The sequence below is a fragment of the Anomalospiza imberbis genome, chromosome 28 (assembly GCF_031753505.1).
Source record: "Anomalospiza imberbis isolate Cuckoo-Finch-1a 21T00152 chromosome 28, ASM3175350v1, whole genome shotgun sequence".
NCBI lineage: Eukaryota > Metazoa > Chordata > Aves > Passeriformes > Viduidae > Anomalospiza > Anomalospiza imberbis.
Window position 1 is genome coordinate 1,463,470 of NC_089708.1, and position 14,860 is coordinate 1,478,329.

General features: G+C 45.3%; 1 protein-coding gene across 2 annotated transcripts in view; it reads left to right on the forward strand.

Annotated features, from left to right (window-relative positions):
- The window catches only part of XPO7 (exportin 7), an 81,591-nt gene that overhangs the window by 9,065 nt on the left and 57,666 nt on the right, over positions 1-14,860 (forward strand). The window contains exons 2-4 of one of the 2 annotated variants that reach the window (XM_068174579.1): positions 8,062-8,208; positions 12,162-12,255; positions 14,501-14,667. In XM_068174579.1, coding sequence (XP_068030680.1) covers positions 8,062-8,208; positions 12,162-12,255; positions 14,501-14,667 — 408 coding nt within the window. Of the gene's footprint in view, positions 1-8,061; positions 8,209-8,900; positions 8,964-12,161; positions 12,256-14,500; positions 14,668-14,860 lie in introns of those variants that run through there. The other variant, XM_068174578.1, reaches the window with a different exon arrangement.

Here is a 14,860-nt window from a genome sequence, read left to right on the forward strand (position 1 = left end):
CAAAAATCCTGAAAATTCCTGCAGAATTCCTGTGAAATCCAGAATTCCTGGAGAATTCTGTAGAATTCCTCAAATTTTCTGCAAGGTTTCTGTAGATCCCTGAGAATTCTTTAAAATTCCTGCAGAATTCCTGAAAATTCCTGAAAAAATCCTGTAAATTCCTGAAAAAATCCTGTAAATTCCTGAAAATTCCCATAAAATTCCTCTAAAATTTGTGTAAAATTCCTCTAAAATTCCTGTATAATTCTTATAAAATTCCTCTAAAATTCCTGAAAAATTCTTGCGAAATTCCTGTGAAATCCCTCTAAAATACCTGTAAAATTCCTGCAAAATTCCTCTAAAATTCCTTTAAAATTCTTCTAAAATTCCGCAAAATTCCTGTCCTGTGAAATGTCTCTAAAATTCCTGTAAAACTCCTGTAAAATTTCTCTAAAGTTCTTCTAAAATTCCTGTGACATTCCTGTAGAATTCCTCTAAAATTCCTGCAAAATTCCTGTAAAATTCCCATAAAATCCCTGCAAAACTCCTGTCAAATTCCTGTTAAATTCCCTTGAAATTCTTGTCAAATTCCTGCAAAATTCCTGAAAATCCCTGCAGAATTCATGAGAATTCCTGAAAATTCCTGGGAATTCCTAGAAATGGGGAGAAGGGAAGGAAAAAAAAAAAAGGGAGAAAGGAAAAGAAAAAAGGGAAAGGGAAAAGGGCAAAGAAAAATGGGAAAAAGGAGAAAGGGAAAAGTAAAAGGAAAAGAAAAAAGGGAAAGGGGAAAAGGGAAAGGGAAAAGGGAAAAGAAAAAAGGGGAAAAGGAAAGGGAAAAAGGAAAAGAAAAAAGGGGAAAAGGAAAAGAAAAAAGGGGAAAGGGAAAGGGAAAGGGGAAAAGAGGGAAAAGGGAAAAAGGAAAAGAAAAAAGGGAAAAGGGAAAAAGGGAAAGGGAAAAAGGCAAAGAAAAAAGGAAAAAGGGAAAAGGGAAAGGGAAAAAGGCAAAGAAAAAAGGGAAAGGAAAAGGGAAAAAGGAAAAGAAAAAAGGGAAAAGGGAAAAAGGAAAAGGGGAAAAGGGAAAAAGGAAAGAAAAAAGGGAAAAGGGAAAGGGAAAAAGGAAAAGGGAAAGGAAAAAGGGAAAAAGGAAAAGAAAAAAGGGGAAAGGGAAAAAGGAAAAGAGGGAAAGGGAAAAAGGAAAAGGGAAAAAGGGAAAAAGGAAAAGGGAAAAAGGAAAAGAAAAATGGAAAAAGGAAAAGAAAAAAGGGAAAAAGGAAAAGAAAAAAGGGAAAGGGAAAAAGGAAAAGAAAAAAGGGAAAGGAAAAGGGAAAAAGGAAAAGGGAGAGGAAAAAGGAAAAGGGAAAGGGGAAAAAGGAAAAGAGGGAAAGGGAAAAAGGAAAAGGGAAAAAGGAAAAGAAAAAAGGGAAAAAGAGAAAGGGAAAAAGGAAAAGGGAAAGGAAAAAGGGAAAAAGGAAAAGAAAAAAGGGGAAAGGGAAAAAGGAAAAGAGGGAAAGGGAAAAAGGAAAAGGGAAAAAGGAAAAGAAAAAAGGGAAAAAGGGAAAGGGAAAAAGGCGAAGGGAAAGGGAAAAAGGCAAAGGAAAAAGGGAATTCCTGGTGAGTCCCAGGAGCGCGAGCACAAACCAGAGCTCCCTGCAGTCCCTGCAGTCCCCGCTGTCCCCGAATCCCATTTTTCCTCTTTTTTTCCCCATTTTTCCCTGGTTTTCCCCCATTTCCCCCCGTGTATTTCCCCATTTCCCCCAATTTTCCCCCTCATTTCCCCCCCCATTTCTCCCCGTTTTTCCCCATTATTCCATGTTTCTCTCTGTTTTTCTCTGTTTTTCTCCCTTTCCCCCCCTCTTTCTCCCTGTTTCTCCCCGTTATTCCATGTTTTCCCTGTTTCTCCCCCGTCTCCCCGTTTTTCCCCATTCTCTCCCATTTTCCCCCCGTTTCTCCCCATTATTCCATGTTTTTCCCCCATTTCTCCCCCGTTTCTCCCCGTTATTCCACGTTTCTCTCTGTTTTCCCCCATTTCTCCCACGTTTCCCCCATTTTTCCCCATTCTTCCCCATTTTCCCCAGTTTCTCCCCATTATTCCATGTTTCTCCCCGTTTTTCCCAGTTTTTTCCCCCATTTCTTCCTGTTTCTCCCCATTATTCCATGTTTTTTGCCCGTTTCTCCGCCGTTTCTCCCCGTTATTCCATGTTTCTTCCCGTTTCTCCCCATTATTCCTTGTTTCTCTCTGTTTTTACCCCTGTTTCTCCCTCATTTCTCCCCGTTATTCCATGTTTTTTCCCTGTTTTCCCACATTTCTCCCATTTATCCCCCATTTTTCCGTTTTCCCCCCGTTTCTCCCCATTGTTCCATGTTTCTCCCTGTTTCTCCCTGTTTTTCCCCATTCTCTCCCATTTTCCCCCTGTTTCTCCCCGTTATTCCATGTTTTCCCTGTTTCTCCCCCATTTCTCCCCATTATTCCATGTTTTTCCCCGTTTCTCCCCCGTTTCTCCCAGTTATTCCACGTTTCTCCCTGTTTTCCCCCGTTTCTCCCACGTTTCCCCCCATTTTTCCCCATTCTTCCCCATTTTCCCCAGTTTCTCCCCATTATTCCATGTTTCTCCCCGTTTTTCCCAGTTTTTCCCCATTTCTCCCTGTTCTCTCCCCATTATTCCATGTTTTTCCCTGTTTCTCCCCATTATTCCATGTTTCTCTCTGTTTTTACCCCCATTTCTCCCCCATTTCTCCCCATTATTCCATGTTTTTCCCCATTTTTTCCCCGTTATTCCCTGTTTATCCCTGTTTTTCCCAGTTTTTCTCCCCATTTCTTCCTGTTTCTCCCCATTATTCCATGTTTTTTCCCCGTTTCTCCGCCGTTTCTTCCCCCGTTATTCCATGTTTCTTCCGTTTCTCCCCATTATTCCATGTTTCTCTCTGTTTTTAACCCCCGTTTCTCCCCCATTTCTCCCCATTATTCCATGTTTTTCCCTGTTTTCCCACATTTCTCCCATTTATCCCCCATTTTTCCGTTTTCCCCCTGTTTCTCCCCATTGTTCCATGTTTCTCCCCGTTTCTCCCCGTTATTCCATGTTTTCCCAGTTTCTCCCCCATTTCTCCCATTATTCCCTGTTTTTCCCCATTTCTCCCCCGTTTCTCCCCGTTATTCCACGTTTCTCTCTGTTTTCCCCCATTTCTCCCACGTTTCCCCCATTTTTCCCCATTCTTCCCCATTTTCCCCCAGTTTCTCCCCATTATTCCATGTTTCTCTCCCCGTTTTTCCTAGTTTTTCCCCATTTCTCTCTGTTTCTCCCCCATTATTCCATGTTTTTCCCCGTTTCTCTCCGCCGTTTCTCCCTGTTATTCCATGTTTCTCTCTGTTTGTACCCCCGTTTCTCCGCCGTTTCTCCCCGTTATTCCATGTTTCTTCCCGTTTCTCCCCCATTATTCCTTGTTTCTCTCTGTTTTTACCCCTGTTTCTCCCTCATTTCTCCCCGTTATTCCATGTTTTTCCCTGTTTTCCCACATTTCTCCCATTTATCCCCCATTTTTTCCGTTTTCCCCCCGTTTCTCCCCATTGTTCCATGTTTCTCCCTGTTTCTCCCTGTTTTTTCCCCATTCTCTCCCATTTTCCCCCTGTTTCTCCCCGTTATTCCATGTTTTCCCTGTTTCTCCCCATTTCTCCCCATTATTCCATGTTTTTTCCCCGTTTCTCCCCCGTTTCTCCCAGTTATTCCACGTTTCTCCCTGTTTTCCCCCGTTTCTCCCACGTTTCCCCCCATTTTTCCCCATTCTTCCCCATTTTCCCCAGTTTCTCCCCATTATTCCATGTTTCTCCCCGTTTTTCCCAGTTTTTCCCCATTTCTCCCTGTTTCTCCCCATTATTCCATGTTTTTTCCCTGTTTCTCCCCATTATTCCATGTTTCTCTCTGTTTTTACCCCCATTTCTCCCCCATTTCTCCCCATTATTCCATGTTTTTCCCCATTTTTCCCCGTTATTCCCTGTTTATCCCTGTTTTTTCCCAGTTTTTTCCCCCATTTCTTCCTGTTTCTCCCCCATTATTCCATGTTTTTCCCCGTTTCTTCCGCCGTTTTCTCCCCCGTTATTCCATGTTTCTTCCCGTTCTCTCCCCATTATTCCATGTTTCTCTCTGTTTTTACCCCCGTTTCTCCCCCATTTCTCCCCATTATTCCATGTTTTTCCCTGTTTTCCCCACATTTCTCCCATTTATCCCCCATTTTTCCGTTTTCCCCTGTTTCTCCCCATTGTTCCATGTTTCTCCCCGTTTCTCCCCGTTATTCCATGTTTTCCCAGTTTCTCCCCCATTTCTCCCCATTATTCCCTGTTTTTCCCCATTTCTCCCCCGTTTCTCCCCGTTATTCCACGTTTCTCTCTGTTTTCCCCCCATTTCTCCCACGTTTCCCCCATTTTTTCCCCATTCTTCCCCATTTTCCCCAGTTTCTCCCCATTATTCCATGTTTCTCCCCGTTTTTCCTAGTTTTTTCCCCATTTCTCTCTGTTTCTCCCCATTATTCCATGTTTTTTCCCCGTTTCTCCGCCGTTCTTCTCCCTGTTATTCCATGTTTCTCTCTGTTTGTACCCCCGTTTCTCCGCCGTTTCTCCCCGTTATTCCATGTTTCTTCCCGTTTCTCCCCATTATTCCTTGTTTCTCTCTGTTTTTACCCCTGTTTCTCCCTCATTTCTCCCCGTTATTCCATGTTTTTCCCTGTTTTCCCACATTTCTCCCATTTATCCCCCATTTTTCCGTTTTCCCCCTGTTTCTCCCCATTGTTCCATGTTTCTCCCCGTTTCTCCCCGTTATTCCATGTTTTCCCCATTTCTCCCCATTTTCTCCCCATTATTCCATGTTTTTCCCCGTTTCTCCCCCGTTTCTCCCTGTTATTCCACGTTTCTCCCTGTTTTCCCCCCGTTTCTCCCACGTTTCCCCCCATTTTTCCCCATTCTTCCCCATTTTCCCCAGTTTCTCCCCATTATTCCATGTTTCTCCCCGTTTTTCCTCATTTCTCCCCATTTCTCCCCATTATTCCATGTTTTTTCCCCGTTTCTCCCCCGTTTCTCCCCATTATTCCATGTTTCTCCCCGTTTTTCCCAGTTTTCCCCCATTTCTCCCTGTTTCTCCCCCATTATTCCATGTTTTTCCCCGTTTCTCCCCCGTTTCTCCCCATTATTCCATGTTTCTCTCTGTTTGTACCCCCGTTTCTCCCCCATTTCTCCCCATTATTCCATGTTTTTCCCTGTTTTCCCACATTTCTCTCATTTATCCCCCATTTTTCCGTTTTCCCCCCGTTTCTCCCCATTGTTCCATGTTTCTCCGTTTCTCCCCGTTTCTCCCCGTTATTCCATGTTTTCCCCATTTCTCCCCCATTTCTCCCCATTATTCCATGTTTTTCCCCATTTCTCCCCCGTTTCTCCCCGTGTTTTTCCCCATTTCTCCCCCGTTTCTCCCCGTTATTCCACCGTTTCTCCCTGTTTTCCCCCGTTCTTCTCCCACATTTCCCCCCATTTTTCCCCATTCTTCCCCATTTTCCCCAGTTTCTCCCCCTTATTCCATGTTTCTCCCCCATTTCTCCCCATTATTCCATGTTTTTTCCCCGTTTCTCCCCCGTTTCTCCCCGTTATTCCATGTTTTCCCTGTTTTCTCCCCCGTTTTTCCACGTTTCTCCCCTGTTTCTCCCCGTTTCTCCCCCGTTTCTTCCCCGTTTTTCCCCATTTCTTCCTGTTTCTCCCCATTATTCCATGTTTTTTCCCTGTTTCTTCTCCCCATTATTCCATGTTTCTTTCCCCGTTTCTCCGCCGTTTCTCCCGTTATTCCATGTTTCTTCCCATTTCTCCCCATTATTCCATGTTTCTCTCTGTTTGTACCCCCGTTTCTCCCCCATTTCTCCCCGTTATTCCATGTTTTTCCTGTTTTTCCCCACATTTCTCCCATTTATCCCCCATTTTTTCCGTTTTCCCCCCGTTTCTCCCCATTGTTCCATGTTTCTCCCTGTTTCTCCCCGTTATTCCATGTTTTCCCCGTTTCTCCCCATTTCTCCCCATTATTCCATGTTTTTCCCCGTTTCTCCCCGTTTCCTCCCCCGTTTTTCCACGTTTCTCCCTGTTTTCCCCCATTTCTCCCATGTTTCCCCCCATTTTTCCCCATTCTTCCCCATTTTCCCCAGTTTCTCCCCATTATTCCATGTTTCTCCCCGTTTTTCCCAGTTTTTTCCCCATTTCTCTCTGTTTCTCCCCATTATTCCATGTTTTTCCCCGTTCTCTCTCCGCCGTTTCTCCCCATTATTCCATGTTTCTCTCTGTTTGTACCCCCATTTCTCCCACATTTCTCCCCATTATTCCATGTTTTTCCCCTGTTTTCCCACATTTCTCCCATTTATCCCCCATTTTTTCCGTTTTCCCCCCGTTTCTCCCCATTGTTCCATGTTTCTCCGTTTCTCCCCGTTTCTCCCCGTTATTCCATGTTTTCCCCATTTCTCCCCCATTTCTCCCCATTATTCCATGTTTTTCCCCATTTCTCCCCTGTTTCTCCCCGTTATTCCACGTTTCTCCCTGTTTTCCCCCGTTTTCTCCCACATTTCCCCCCCATTTTTCCCCATTCTTCCCCATTTTCCCCAGTTTCTCCCCCTTATTCCATGTTTCTCCCCGTTTCTCCCCGTTTTTCCTCATTTCTCCCCATTATTCCATGTTTTTCCCTGTTTCCCCCGTTTCTCCCCATTTCTCCCCATTATTCCCTGTTTTTCCCCGTTTCTCCCCCGTTTTTCCCTGTTATTCCATGTTTCTCCGTTTTTCCCCCGTTTCTCCCCCGTTTTTCCCTGTTATTCCATGTTTCTCCGTTTTTCCCCCATTTCTCCCCCGTTTTTCCCCATTTCTCCCCGTTATTCCATGTTTCTCCCCGTTTCTCCCCGTTTTTCCAGTTTTTCCCTGTTTCTCCCTGTTTCTCCCTGGTTTTCCCTGTTTCTCGCCGTTTTCCCCCGCGTTTCTCCCCGTTATTCCATGTTTTCCCTGTTTCTCCCCCATTTCTCCCCATTATTCCATGTTTTTCCCCGTTTCTCCCCCGTTTCTCCCCCGTTTCTCCCCCGTTTCTCCACGTTTCTCCCCCGCTTCTCCCCGTTTCTCCCCCGTTTCTCCCCGTTTTTCCCCATTTCTTCCTGTTTCTCCCCGTTTTTCCATGTTTTCCCCCTGTTCTTCTCCCTCGTTTCTCCCCCATTTCTCCCCATTATTCCATGTTTCTCTCTGTTTTTACCCGTTTCTCCCTCATTTCTCCCCATTATTCCATGTTTTTCCCCGTTTTCCCCCCTTTTTCTTCCATTTATTCCACATTTTTCCGTTTTCCCCCCATTTCTCCCCATTGTTCCATGTTTCTCCCTGTTTCTCCCCATTATTCCATGTTTTCCCGTTTCTCCCCCGTTTCCCCCGATTTTCCCCGTTCTCCCCCCATTTTCCCCCCGTTTTCCCTGTTTTTCCACGTTTCTCCCCCGTTTCTCCCCGTTTCTCCCCATTATTCCATGTTTTCCCCCGTTTCTCCCCATTATTCCATGTTTCTACCTGTTTTCCCCGTTTCTCCCCCATTTTTTCCACATTTCCCCCCCCTTTCTCCCCCGTTTCTCCCCATTTGTCCCTGTTTCTCCCTGTTATTCCACGTTTCTCCCCGTTTTTCCCCCATTTCTCCCCCGTTTCTCCCCCGTTTCTCCCCATTATTCCATGTTTTCCCCCGTTTCTCCCCATTATTCCATGTTTCTACCTGTTTTCCCCCTGTTTCTCCCCATTTTTCCACATTTCCCCCCCTTTTCTCCCCCGTTTCTCCCCATTTGTCCCTGTTTCTCCCCGTTATTCCATGTTTCTCCCCGTTTTTCCCCATTTCTCCCCCGATTCTCCCCGTTATTCCATGTTTCTCCCCATTTCTCCCCCGTTTCTCCCCGTTATTCCATGTTTCTCCCCATTTCTCCCCGTTTCTCCCCGTTTCTCCCCCATTATTCCATGTTTTCTCCCCGTTTCTCTCCCCCGTTTGTCCCGTTTCTCACCCGTTTCTCCCCATTATTCCCGGTTTTCCACGTTTTCCCCTGTGTTTGCTGCCGCAGAGCCTGGCCCAGCTGGAGAACCTGTGCAAGCAGCTCTATGAGACCACGGACACGGGCACGCGCCTGCAGGCCGAGAAGGCGCTGGTGGAGTTCACCAACAGCCCCGAGTGCCTGAGCAAGTGCCAGCTGCTGCTGGAGAGGGGCAGCGTGAGTAAACCTTCCCAAAACATTCCCAAAACATTCCAAAAAAATTCCCAAAAATTCCCCAAAATCCGGGAATTCCCCGTGCTGGTGGGGTTCACCAGCAGCCCCAAGTGCCAGCTGCTGCTGGAGAGGGGCAGCGTGAGTAAACATTCCCAAAACATTGCCTAGAATTCCAAAAATAATCGCCAAATGTTGCATCCTAGGCCCAAAATAATGGAATTCCACATCCTAGAAATTCCCCCAAAAAATCTCCAAAAATTCCCCAAAATCCTGGAATTCCCTGTGCTGGTGGGGTTAAACAGCTCCAGGTGCCTGGGGCTGCTGGAGAGGGGCAGCGTGAGTAAATGTTCCCAAACATTCCCAAAACATTGCCCAGAATTCCCAGAAATTCCCCCAAAATCGTGGAATTCCACATCCCAAACATTCCCAAAGGTCATGGAATCCCTCATCCCAGAAATTGCCCAAAAAATTCCAAAAAATTCCCCAAAATCCTGGAATTCCATGCGCTGGTGGGGTTCCCCAACAGCCCCAGGTGCCAGGGGCTGCTGGAGAGGGTCAGTGTGAGGGCAGCCCAAAACATTCCCAAAACATTGCTCAGAATTCCCAAAAAATATTCCCCAAAATTATGGGATTTCTCATCCCAGAAATTCCCCAAAAAATTGCCAAAAATTCCCCAAAAATTCCCCAAAATCCTGGAATTCTGTGCCCTGATGGGGTTAAACAGCTCCACGTGCCAGCTGCTGCTGGAGAGAGGCAGCGTGAGTGCATCCCAAAACATTCCCAAAAATTCTCCAAAGAAATGGAATTCCACATCCCCAAATCCCCAAAATCCTGGAATTCCACATCCCAAACATTCCCCAAAAATTCCCCAGAATCCTGGAATTCCATATCCCAGAAATTCTCCAGAAATTCCTCATTCCCCAAAATCCTGGAGTTCCACATCCCCAAATCCCCAAAATCCTGGAATTCCACATCCCAGAAATTCCCCAGAATCCTGGAATTCCTAATCCAAACATTCCCCAAAATTCCCCAAGGTCATGGAATTCCACATCCCAGAAATTCCCCAAAATCTTGGAATTCCACATTCCCAAATCCCCAGAATCCTGGAATTCCACATCCCTGACATTCCCCAAAATTCCCCAAAATCTTGGACTTCTACATCCCAAAATTTCCCAGAATCCTCGAATTCCATATCCCAGAAATTCCCCAAAATCCTGGAATTCCACATCCCAAAATTCCCCAAAATCCTGGAATTCTACATCTCAGACATTCCCAAAAAATTCCCAATAATTCCCTAAAATCAGGGAATTCCACATCCCAAAATCCTGGAATTCTACATTCCAAACATTTCCCAAAATCCTGGAATTCTGCATCCCAGAAACCCTCAAAAATTCCACAGACATCCCCCAAAACGTTGGAATTCCATATCCCAAAATTCCCCAAAATCCTGGAGTTCCACATCCCAAAATTCCCAAAATCCTGGAATTCCACATCCCAAACATTCCCCAAAAACTTAGAATTCTACATCCCAGAATTCCTCAAAAATTCCCCAAGGTCATGGAATTCCATATCCCAAAATTCCCCAAAATCCTGGAATTCCACATCCCAGAAATTCCCTAAAATCCTGGATTTCCGCATCCCAAAATCCTGGAATTCCACATCCCAGACATTCCCTAAAATCCTGGATTTCCGCATCCCAAAATCCTGGAATTCTACATCCCAGACATTCCCTAAAAATTCCCAATAATTCCTAAAATCATGGAATTCCACGTCCAAAAAACCTTGGAATTCCCCATCGCAAAATTCCCCAAAATCCTGGAATTCCCCATCCCAAAATCCCCCAAAATCCTGGAATTCCCCATCCCAAAATTCCCCAAAATCCTGGAATTCCAGATCCCAAAATTTCCCAGAATCCTGGAATTCCACATTCCCCAAAATCCTGGAGTTCCACATCCCAAAATCCTGGAATTCCACATTCCAAACATTTCCCATTTTTCCCAATTTCCCATTTTTCCCCATTTTCCCACTGTTTTTTTCCCAATTTCCCACTGTTTTTTTCCCAATTTCTCATGGTTTTTCCCATTTTCCCATGTTTTTTTCCCATTTTTTCTCCATTTCCCACGTGTTTTTTTTTCCCATTTTCCCACTGTTTTCTCCCCTTTTCCCATTTTCTCTCTCATTTTTTCCCAATTTCCCATTTTTTTTTTCCTGCTTTCCCCACCTTTTTTCCCCCTTTTCCATGGATTTTCTCCCATTTTTTCCCAATTTCCCACTGTTTTTTCCCATTTTCCCATGGTTTTTCCCATTTTCCCACTGTTTTTTTCCCATTTTCCCACTGTTTTTTCCCATTTTCCCACTGTTTTTCCCATTTTCCCATCCATGGTTTTTCCCATTTTCCCACTGTTTTTTCCCATTTTCCCACTGTTTTTTCCCATTTTCCCGTGGTTTTTCCCATTTTTCCCATGGTTTTTTCCCCATGTTTCCCAGTTTCCCACTGTTTTTTTCCCGTTTTCCCGTTTTTTTTCCCATTTTTTCCCATTTTTCCCACTGTTTTTTCCCATTTTCCCATGGTTTTTTCCCATTTTTTCCCATGTTTCTTTCCCATTTTTCCCAATTTCCCACTGTTTTTTCCCGTTTTTTCCCTTGTTTTTTCCCAATTTCCCACTTTTTCCCATTTTCCCACTGTTTTTTCCCATTTTCCCATGGTTTTTTCCCATTTCCCATTGTTTTTTCCCATTTCCCATGTTTTTTCCCCGTTTTTCCCTTGTTTTTTTCCCATTTTTCCCAATTTCCCCACTGTTTTTTTCCTATTTTCCCATGGTTTCTTCCCCTTTTCCCATGGTTTTCTCCCATTTTCTGCCAATTTCCCACTGTTTTTTCCCATTTTCCCACTGTTTTTCCCGTTTTCCCCGTGGTTTTCCCCCCATTTTTCCCATGTTTTTTTTCCCATTTTCCCACTGTTTTTTCCCATTTTCCCATGGTTTTTTTCCCATTTTTTCCCATGGTTTTTCCCCATGTTTCCCAATTTCCCACTTTTTTTTCCCCTTTTCCCATGGTTTTCCTCCAATTTTCTGCCAATTTCCCACTGTTTTTTCCCATTTTCCCATGGTTTTTTCCCATTTTTTCCCATGTTTCTTTCCCATTTTTCCCAATTTCCCACTGTTTTTTTCCCATTTTTTCCCTTGTTTTTTTCCCATTTTTTCCCATTTTCCCATGTTTTTTTCCCATTTTCCCATGGTTTTTTCCCATTTTCCCACTGTTTTTCTTCCCATTTTCCCACTGTTTTTCCCATTTTCCCCATGTTTCTCTGCCATTTTTCCCCAATTTCCCATTGTTTTTTTCCCATTTTCCCATGTTTTTTTCCCATTTTTCCCCGTGGTTTTTTCCATTTTTCCCATTTTCCCACTGTTTTTTTCCCCGTTTTCCCATGGTTTTTCGCATTTTTCCATGTTTTTTCCCATTTTTCCCAATTTCCCACTGTTTTTTTCCCATTTTCCCCACTGTTTTTTCCCATTTTCCCACTGTTTTTTTCCTATTTTCCCATGGTTTTTCCCCTTTTCCCATGGTTTTCTCCCATTTTCTGCCAATTTCCCACTGTTTTTTCCCATTTTCCCACTGTTTTTCCCGTTTTCCCCCCACTGCTTTTCCCATTTTTCCCTTGTTTTTTCCCATTTTTTTTCCCAATTTCCCACTGTTTTTTCCCATTTTCCTGTGGTTTTTCCCATTTTTCCCACTTTTCCCACTGTTTTTTCCCATTTTCCCACTGTTTTTTTCCCATTTTCCCATGGTTTTTTCCCGTTTTTCCCATGGTTTTCTCCCATTTTCTGCCAATTTCCCACTGTTTTTTCCCGTTTTCCCCCCGCTGTTTTTTTCCCATTTCCCATGGTTTTTCCCATTTTTCCCATGTTTCTCTCCCATTTTTCCCAATTTCCCGCTCTCTTTTTCCCGTTTTCCAGTCCTCCTACTCGCAGCTGCTGGCCGCCACCTGCCTGACCAAGCTGGTGTCGCGCAGCACCAACGCCCTGCCCCTGGAGCAGCGCGTCGACATCCGTGAGTGCCGGGCCCTCCGGGGATTTTCCTGGGATTTCCTGGGGTTTTCCTGGGATTTGCCATGGATTTCCTGGGGTTTCCTGGGATTTTCCATGGATTTCCTGGGGTTTCCTGGGATTTTTCCATGGATTTCCTGGGGTTTCCTGGGGTTTTCCTGGGATTTCCTGGGGTTTCCTGGGGTTTTCCATGGATTTCCTGGGGTTTCCTGGGATTTTCCATGGATTTCCTGGGGTTTCCTGGGGTTTTCCTGGGATTTCCTGGGGTTTTTCCTGGATTTCCTGGGGTTTCTTGGGATTTCCTGGGATTTCCTGAGGCTTTCCAGGGATTTCTTGGGATATTCCTGGGATTTCTTGGGATTTTCCCGGGATTTCCTGGGATTTCTTGGCATTTTCCTGGGATTTTCCCGGATTTCCTGGATTTCTTGGCATTTTCCTGGGATTTTCCTGGGGTTTCTTAGGATTTTCCTGGGATTTCCTGGGGTTTTTCCTGGGGATTTTCTTGGGATTTTCCTGGGGTTTCTTGGGATTTTCCTGGGGTTTCTTGGGATTTTCCTGGGGTTTCTTGGGATTTCCTGGGGTTTCTTGGGATTTTCCTGGGGTTTCTTGGGATTTCCTGGGGTTTCTTGGGATTTTCTTGGGATATCCCTGGGGTTTCTTGGGATTTTTTGGGGTTCTCCTGGGATTTCCAGGGGTTTTCTGGGATTTTCTGGGATTTTCCTGGGATATTCCTGAGATTTCTTGGGATTTTCTTGGGATTTTCCATGGATTTCCCAGGGTTTCCTGGGATTTTCCTGGGTTTCTTAGGATATTCCTGAGGTTTCCGGGGATTTCCTGGGGTTTTCCTGGGATTTCCTGGGGTTTCCTGAGTTTCCTGGGATATTCCTGGTTTTCCAGGGATTTCCTGAGGTTTTCCTGTGGTTTTCCAGGGATTTCTTGAGATTTTCCTGGAGTTTCTTGGAATTTCTTGGGATCCTCTTGTGATTCTGGGGTTTTCCTGCGATTTCTTGGATATTCCTGAGAATTCTTGGGATTTTCCTGGGATTTCCTGGGATTTTTCTAGGATTTCCTGGGATTTTCCTGACATTTCTTGGGATTTTCCGGGGATTTTCTGGGATTTTTCTGGGTTTTCCTGGGATTTCTTGGGATTTTCCCGGGATTTCTTGGGGTTTTCCTGGGATTTCCTGGGATTTCTTGGGGTTTTTCTGGGATTTTCCTGGGATTTCTTGGGGTTTTTCTGGGATATTTCCTGGGATTTCTTGGGGTTTTCCTGGCAATTCCGGGGGAAGGTGCCCTGAACCCCGTGGGATGCTCCAAAGGTCTCTGAGGGATGCGGTGGCTTCAGTGGAGTTCTAGGTTGAATATCCAGAATTTGTTGGGATTAAAGGAAATTCTGGGGGGAAAAAGGGAGTTTTTTGGGATAGAAGGGATTTTTTTGGGATAAATTAGCGATGTTTTGGGGCCGGGGGACTAAATCTAGACCTTTCCCATGGCTAAATCCAGACTAAATCCAGCCTTTTCCCAGGGCTAAATCCAGACTAAATCCAGCCCTTTCCCAGGTTTAAATCCAGACTAAATCCAGCCCTTTCCCAGGCTAAATCCAGACTAAATCCAGCCCTTTCCCAGGGCTAAATCCAGACTAAATCCAGCCCTTTCCCAGGTTTAAATCTAGACTAAATCCAGGTCTTTCCCCAGTTTATTCCAAGACTAACCCCAGCCCTTTCCCAGGACTAAATCCAGCCTTTTCCCAAGACTAACCCCAGCCCTTTCCCAGGTTTAAATCTAGACTAAATCCAGCCCTTTCCCCGGTTTATTCCAAGACTAAACCCAGCCCTTTCCCAGGACTAAATCCAGCCCTTTCCCAAGACTAAACCCAGCCCTTTCCCAGGACTAAATCCAGCCCTTTCCTGGTTTATTCCAGGACTAAACCCAGCCCTTTCCCAGGGCTAAATCAGACTAAATCCAGGTTTATTCCAGGACTAAACCCAGTCCTTTCCCAGGACTAAATCCAGCCCTTTCCCAGGTTTATTCCAGTCTAAATCCAGCCCTTTTCCAAGTGTGTTCCAGGGCTGAACCCCCCCGTTTTCCAGCGTCTCAAATTCCCAAACAAAACCCCGATGTTTCTCTCTTACTCCCAGCATTTCCTCCACCCTGCCCCGCTCGCAGCGCCCTCCCCGGGGCTCCCTTTCCCCGGGGCCGTCCCCCCGGCCGGCTTTTGCCTCCAGCTCCATCTTCTCCCTGTTTTCCAGGGAATTATGTGCTGAACTACCTGGCCACGAGGCCGAAGCTGGCGACGTTCGTGACGCAGGCGCTGATCCAGCTCTACGCCCGGATCACCAAGCTGGGCTGGTTCGACTGCCAGAAGGACGAGTACGTCTTCAGGAACGTCATCAACGACGTCACCCGCTTCCTGCAGGTCAGCAGCCGTCCCCGCAGGGCCCGGGAGACGCCAAAATCCAGAAAAATCCAGAAAAATCCACCCCAATCCAGCAAAATCCACCCCAAATCCAGCAAAATCCGCCCAAAATCCACCCCAAATCCAGCAAAATCCACCTGAAATCCACCCAAATTCACCCAAATCCAGAAAAAATCCACCCAAATCCACCCCA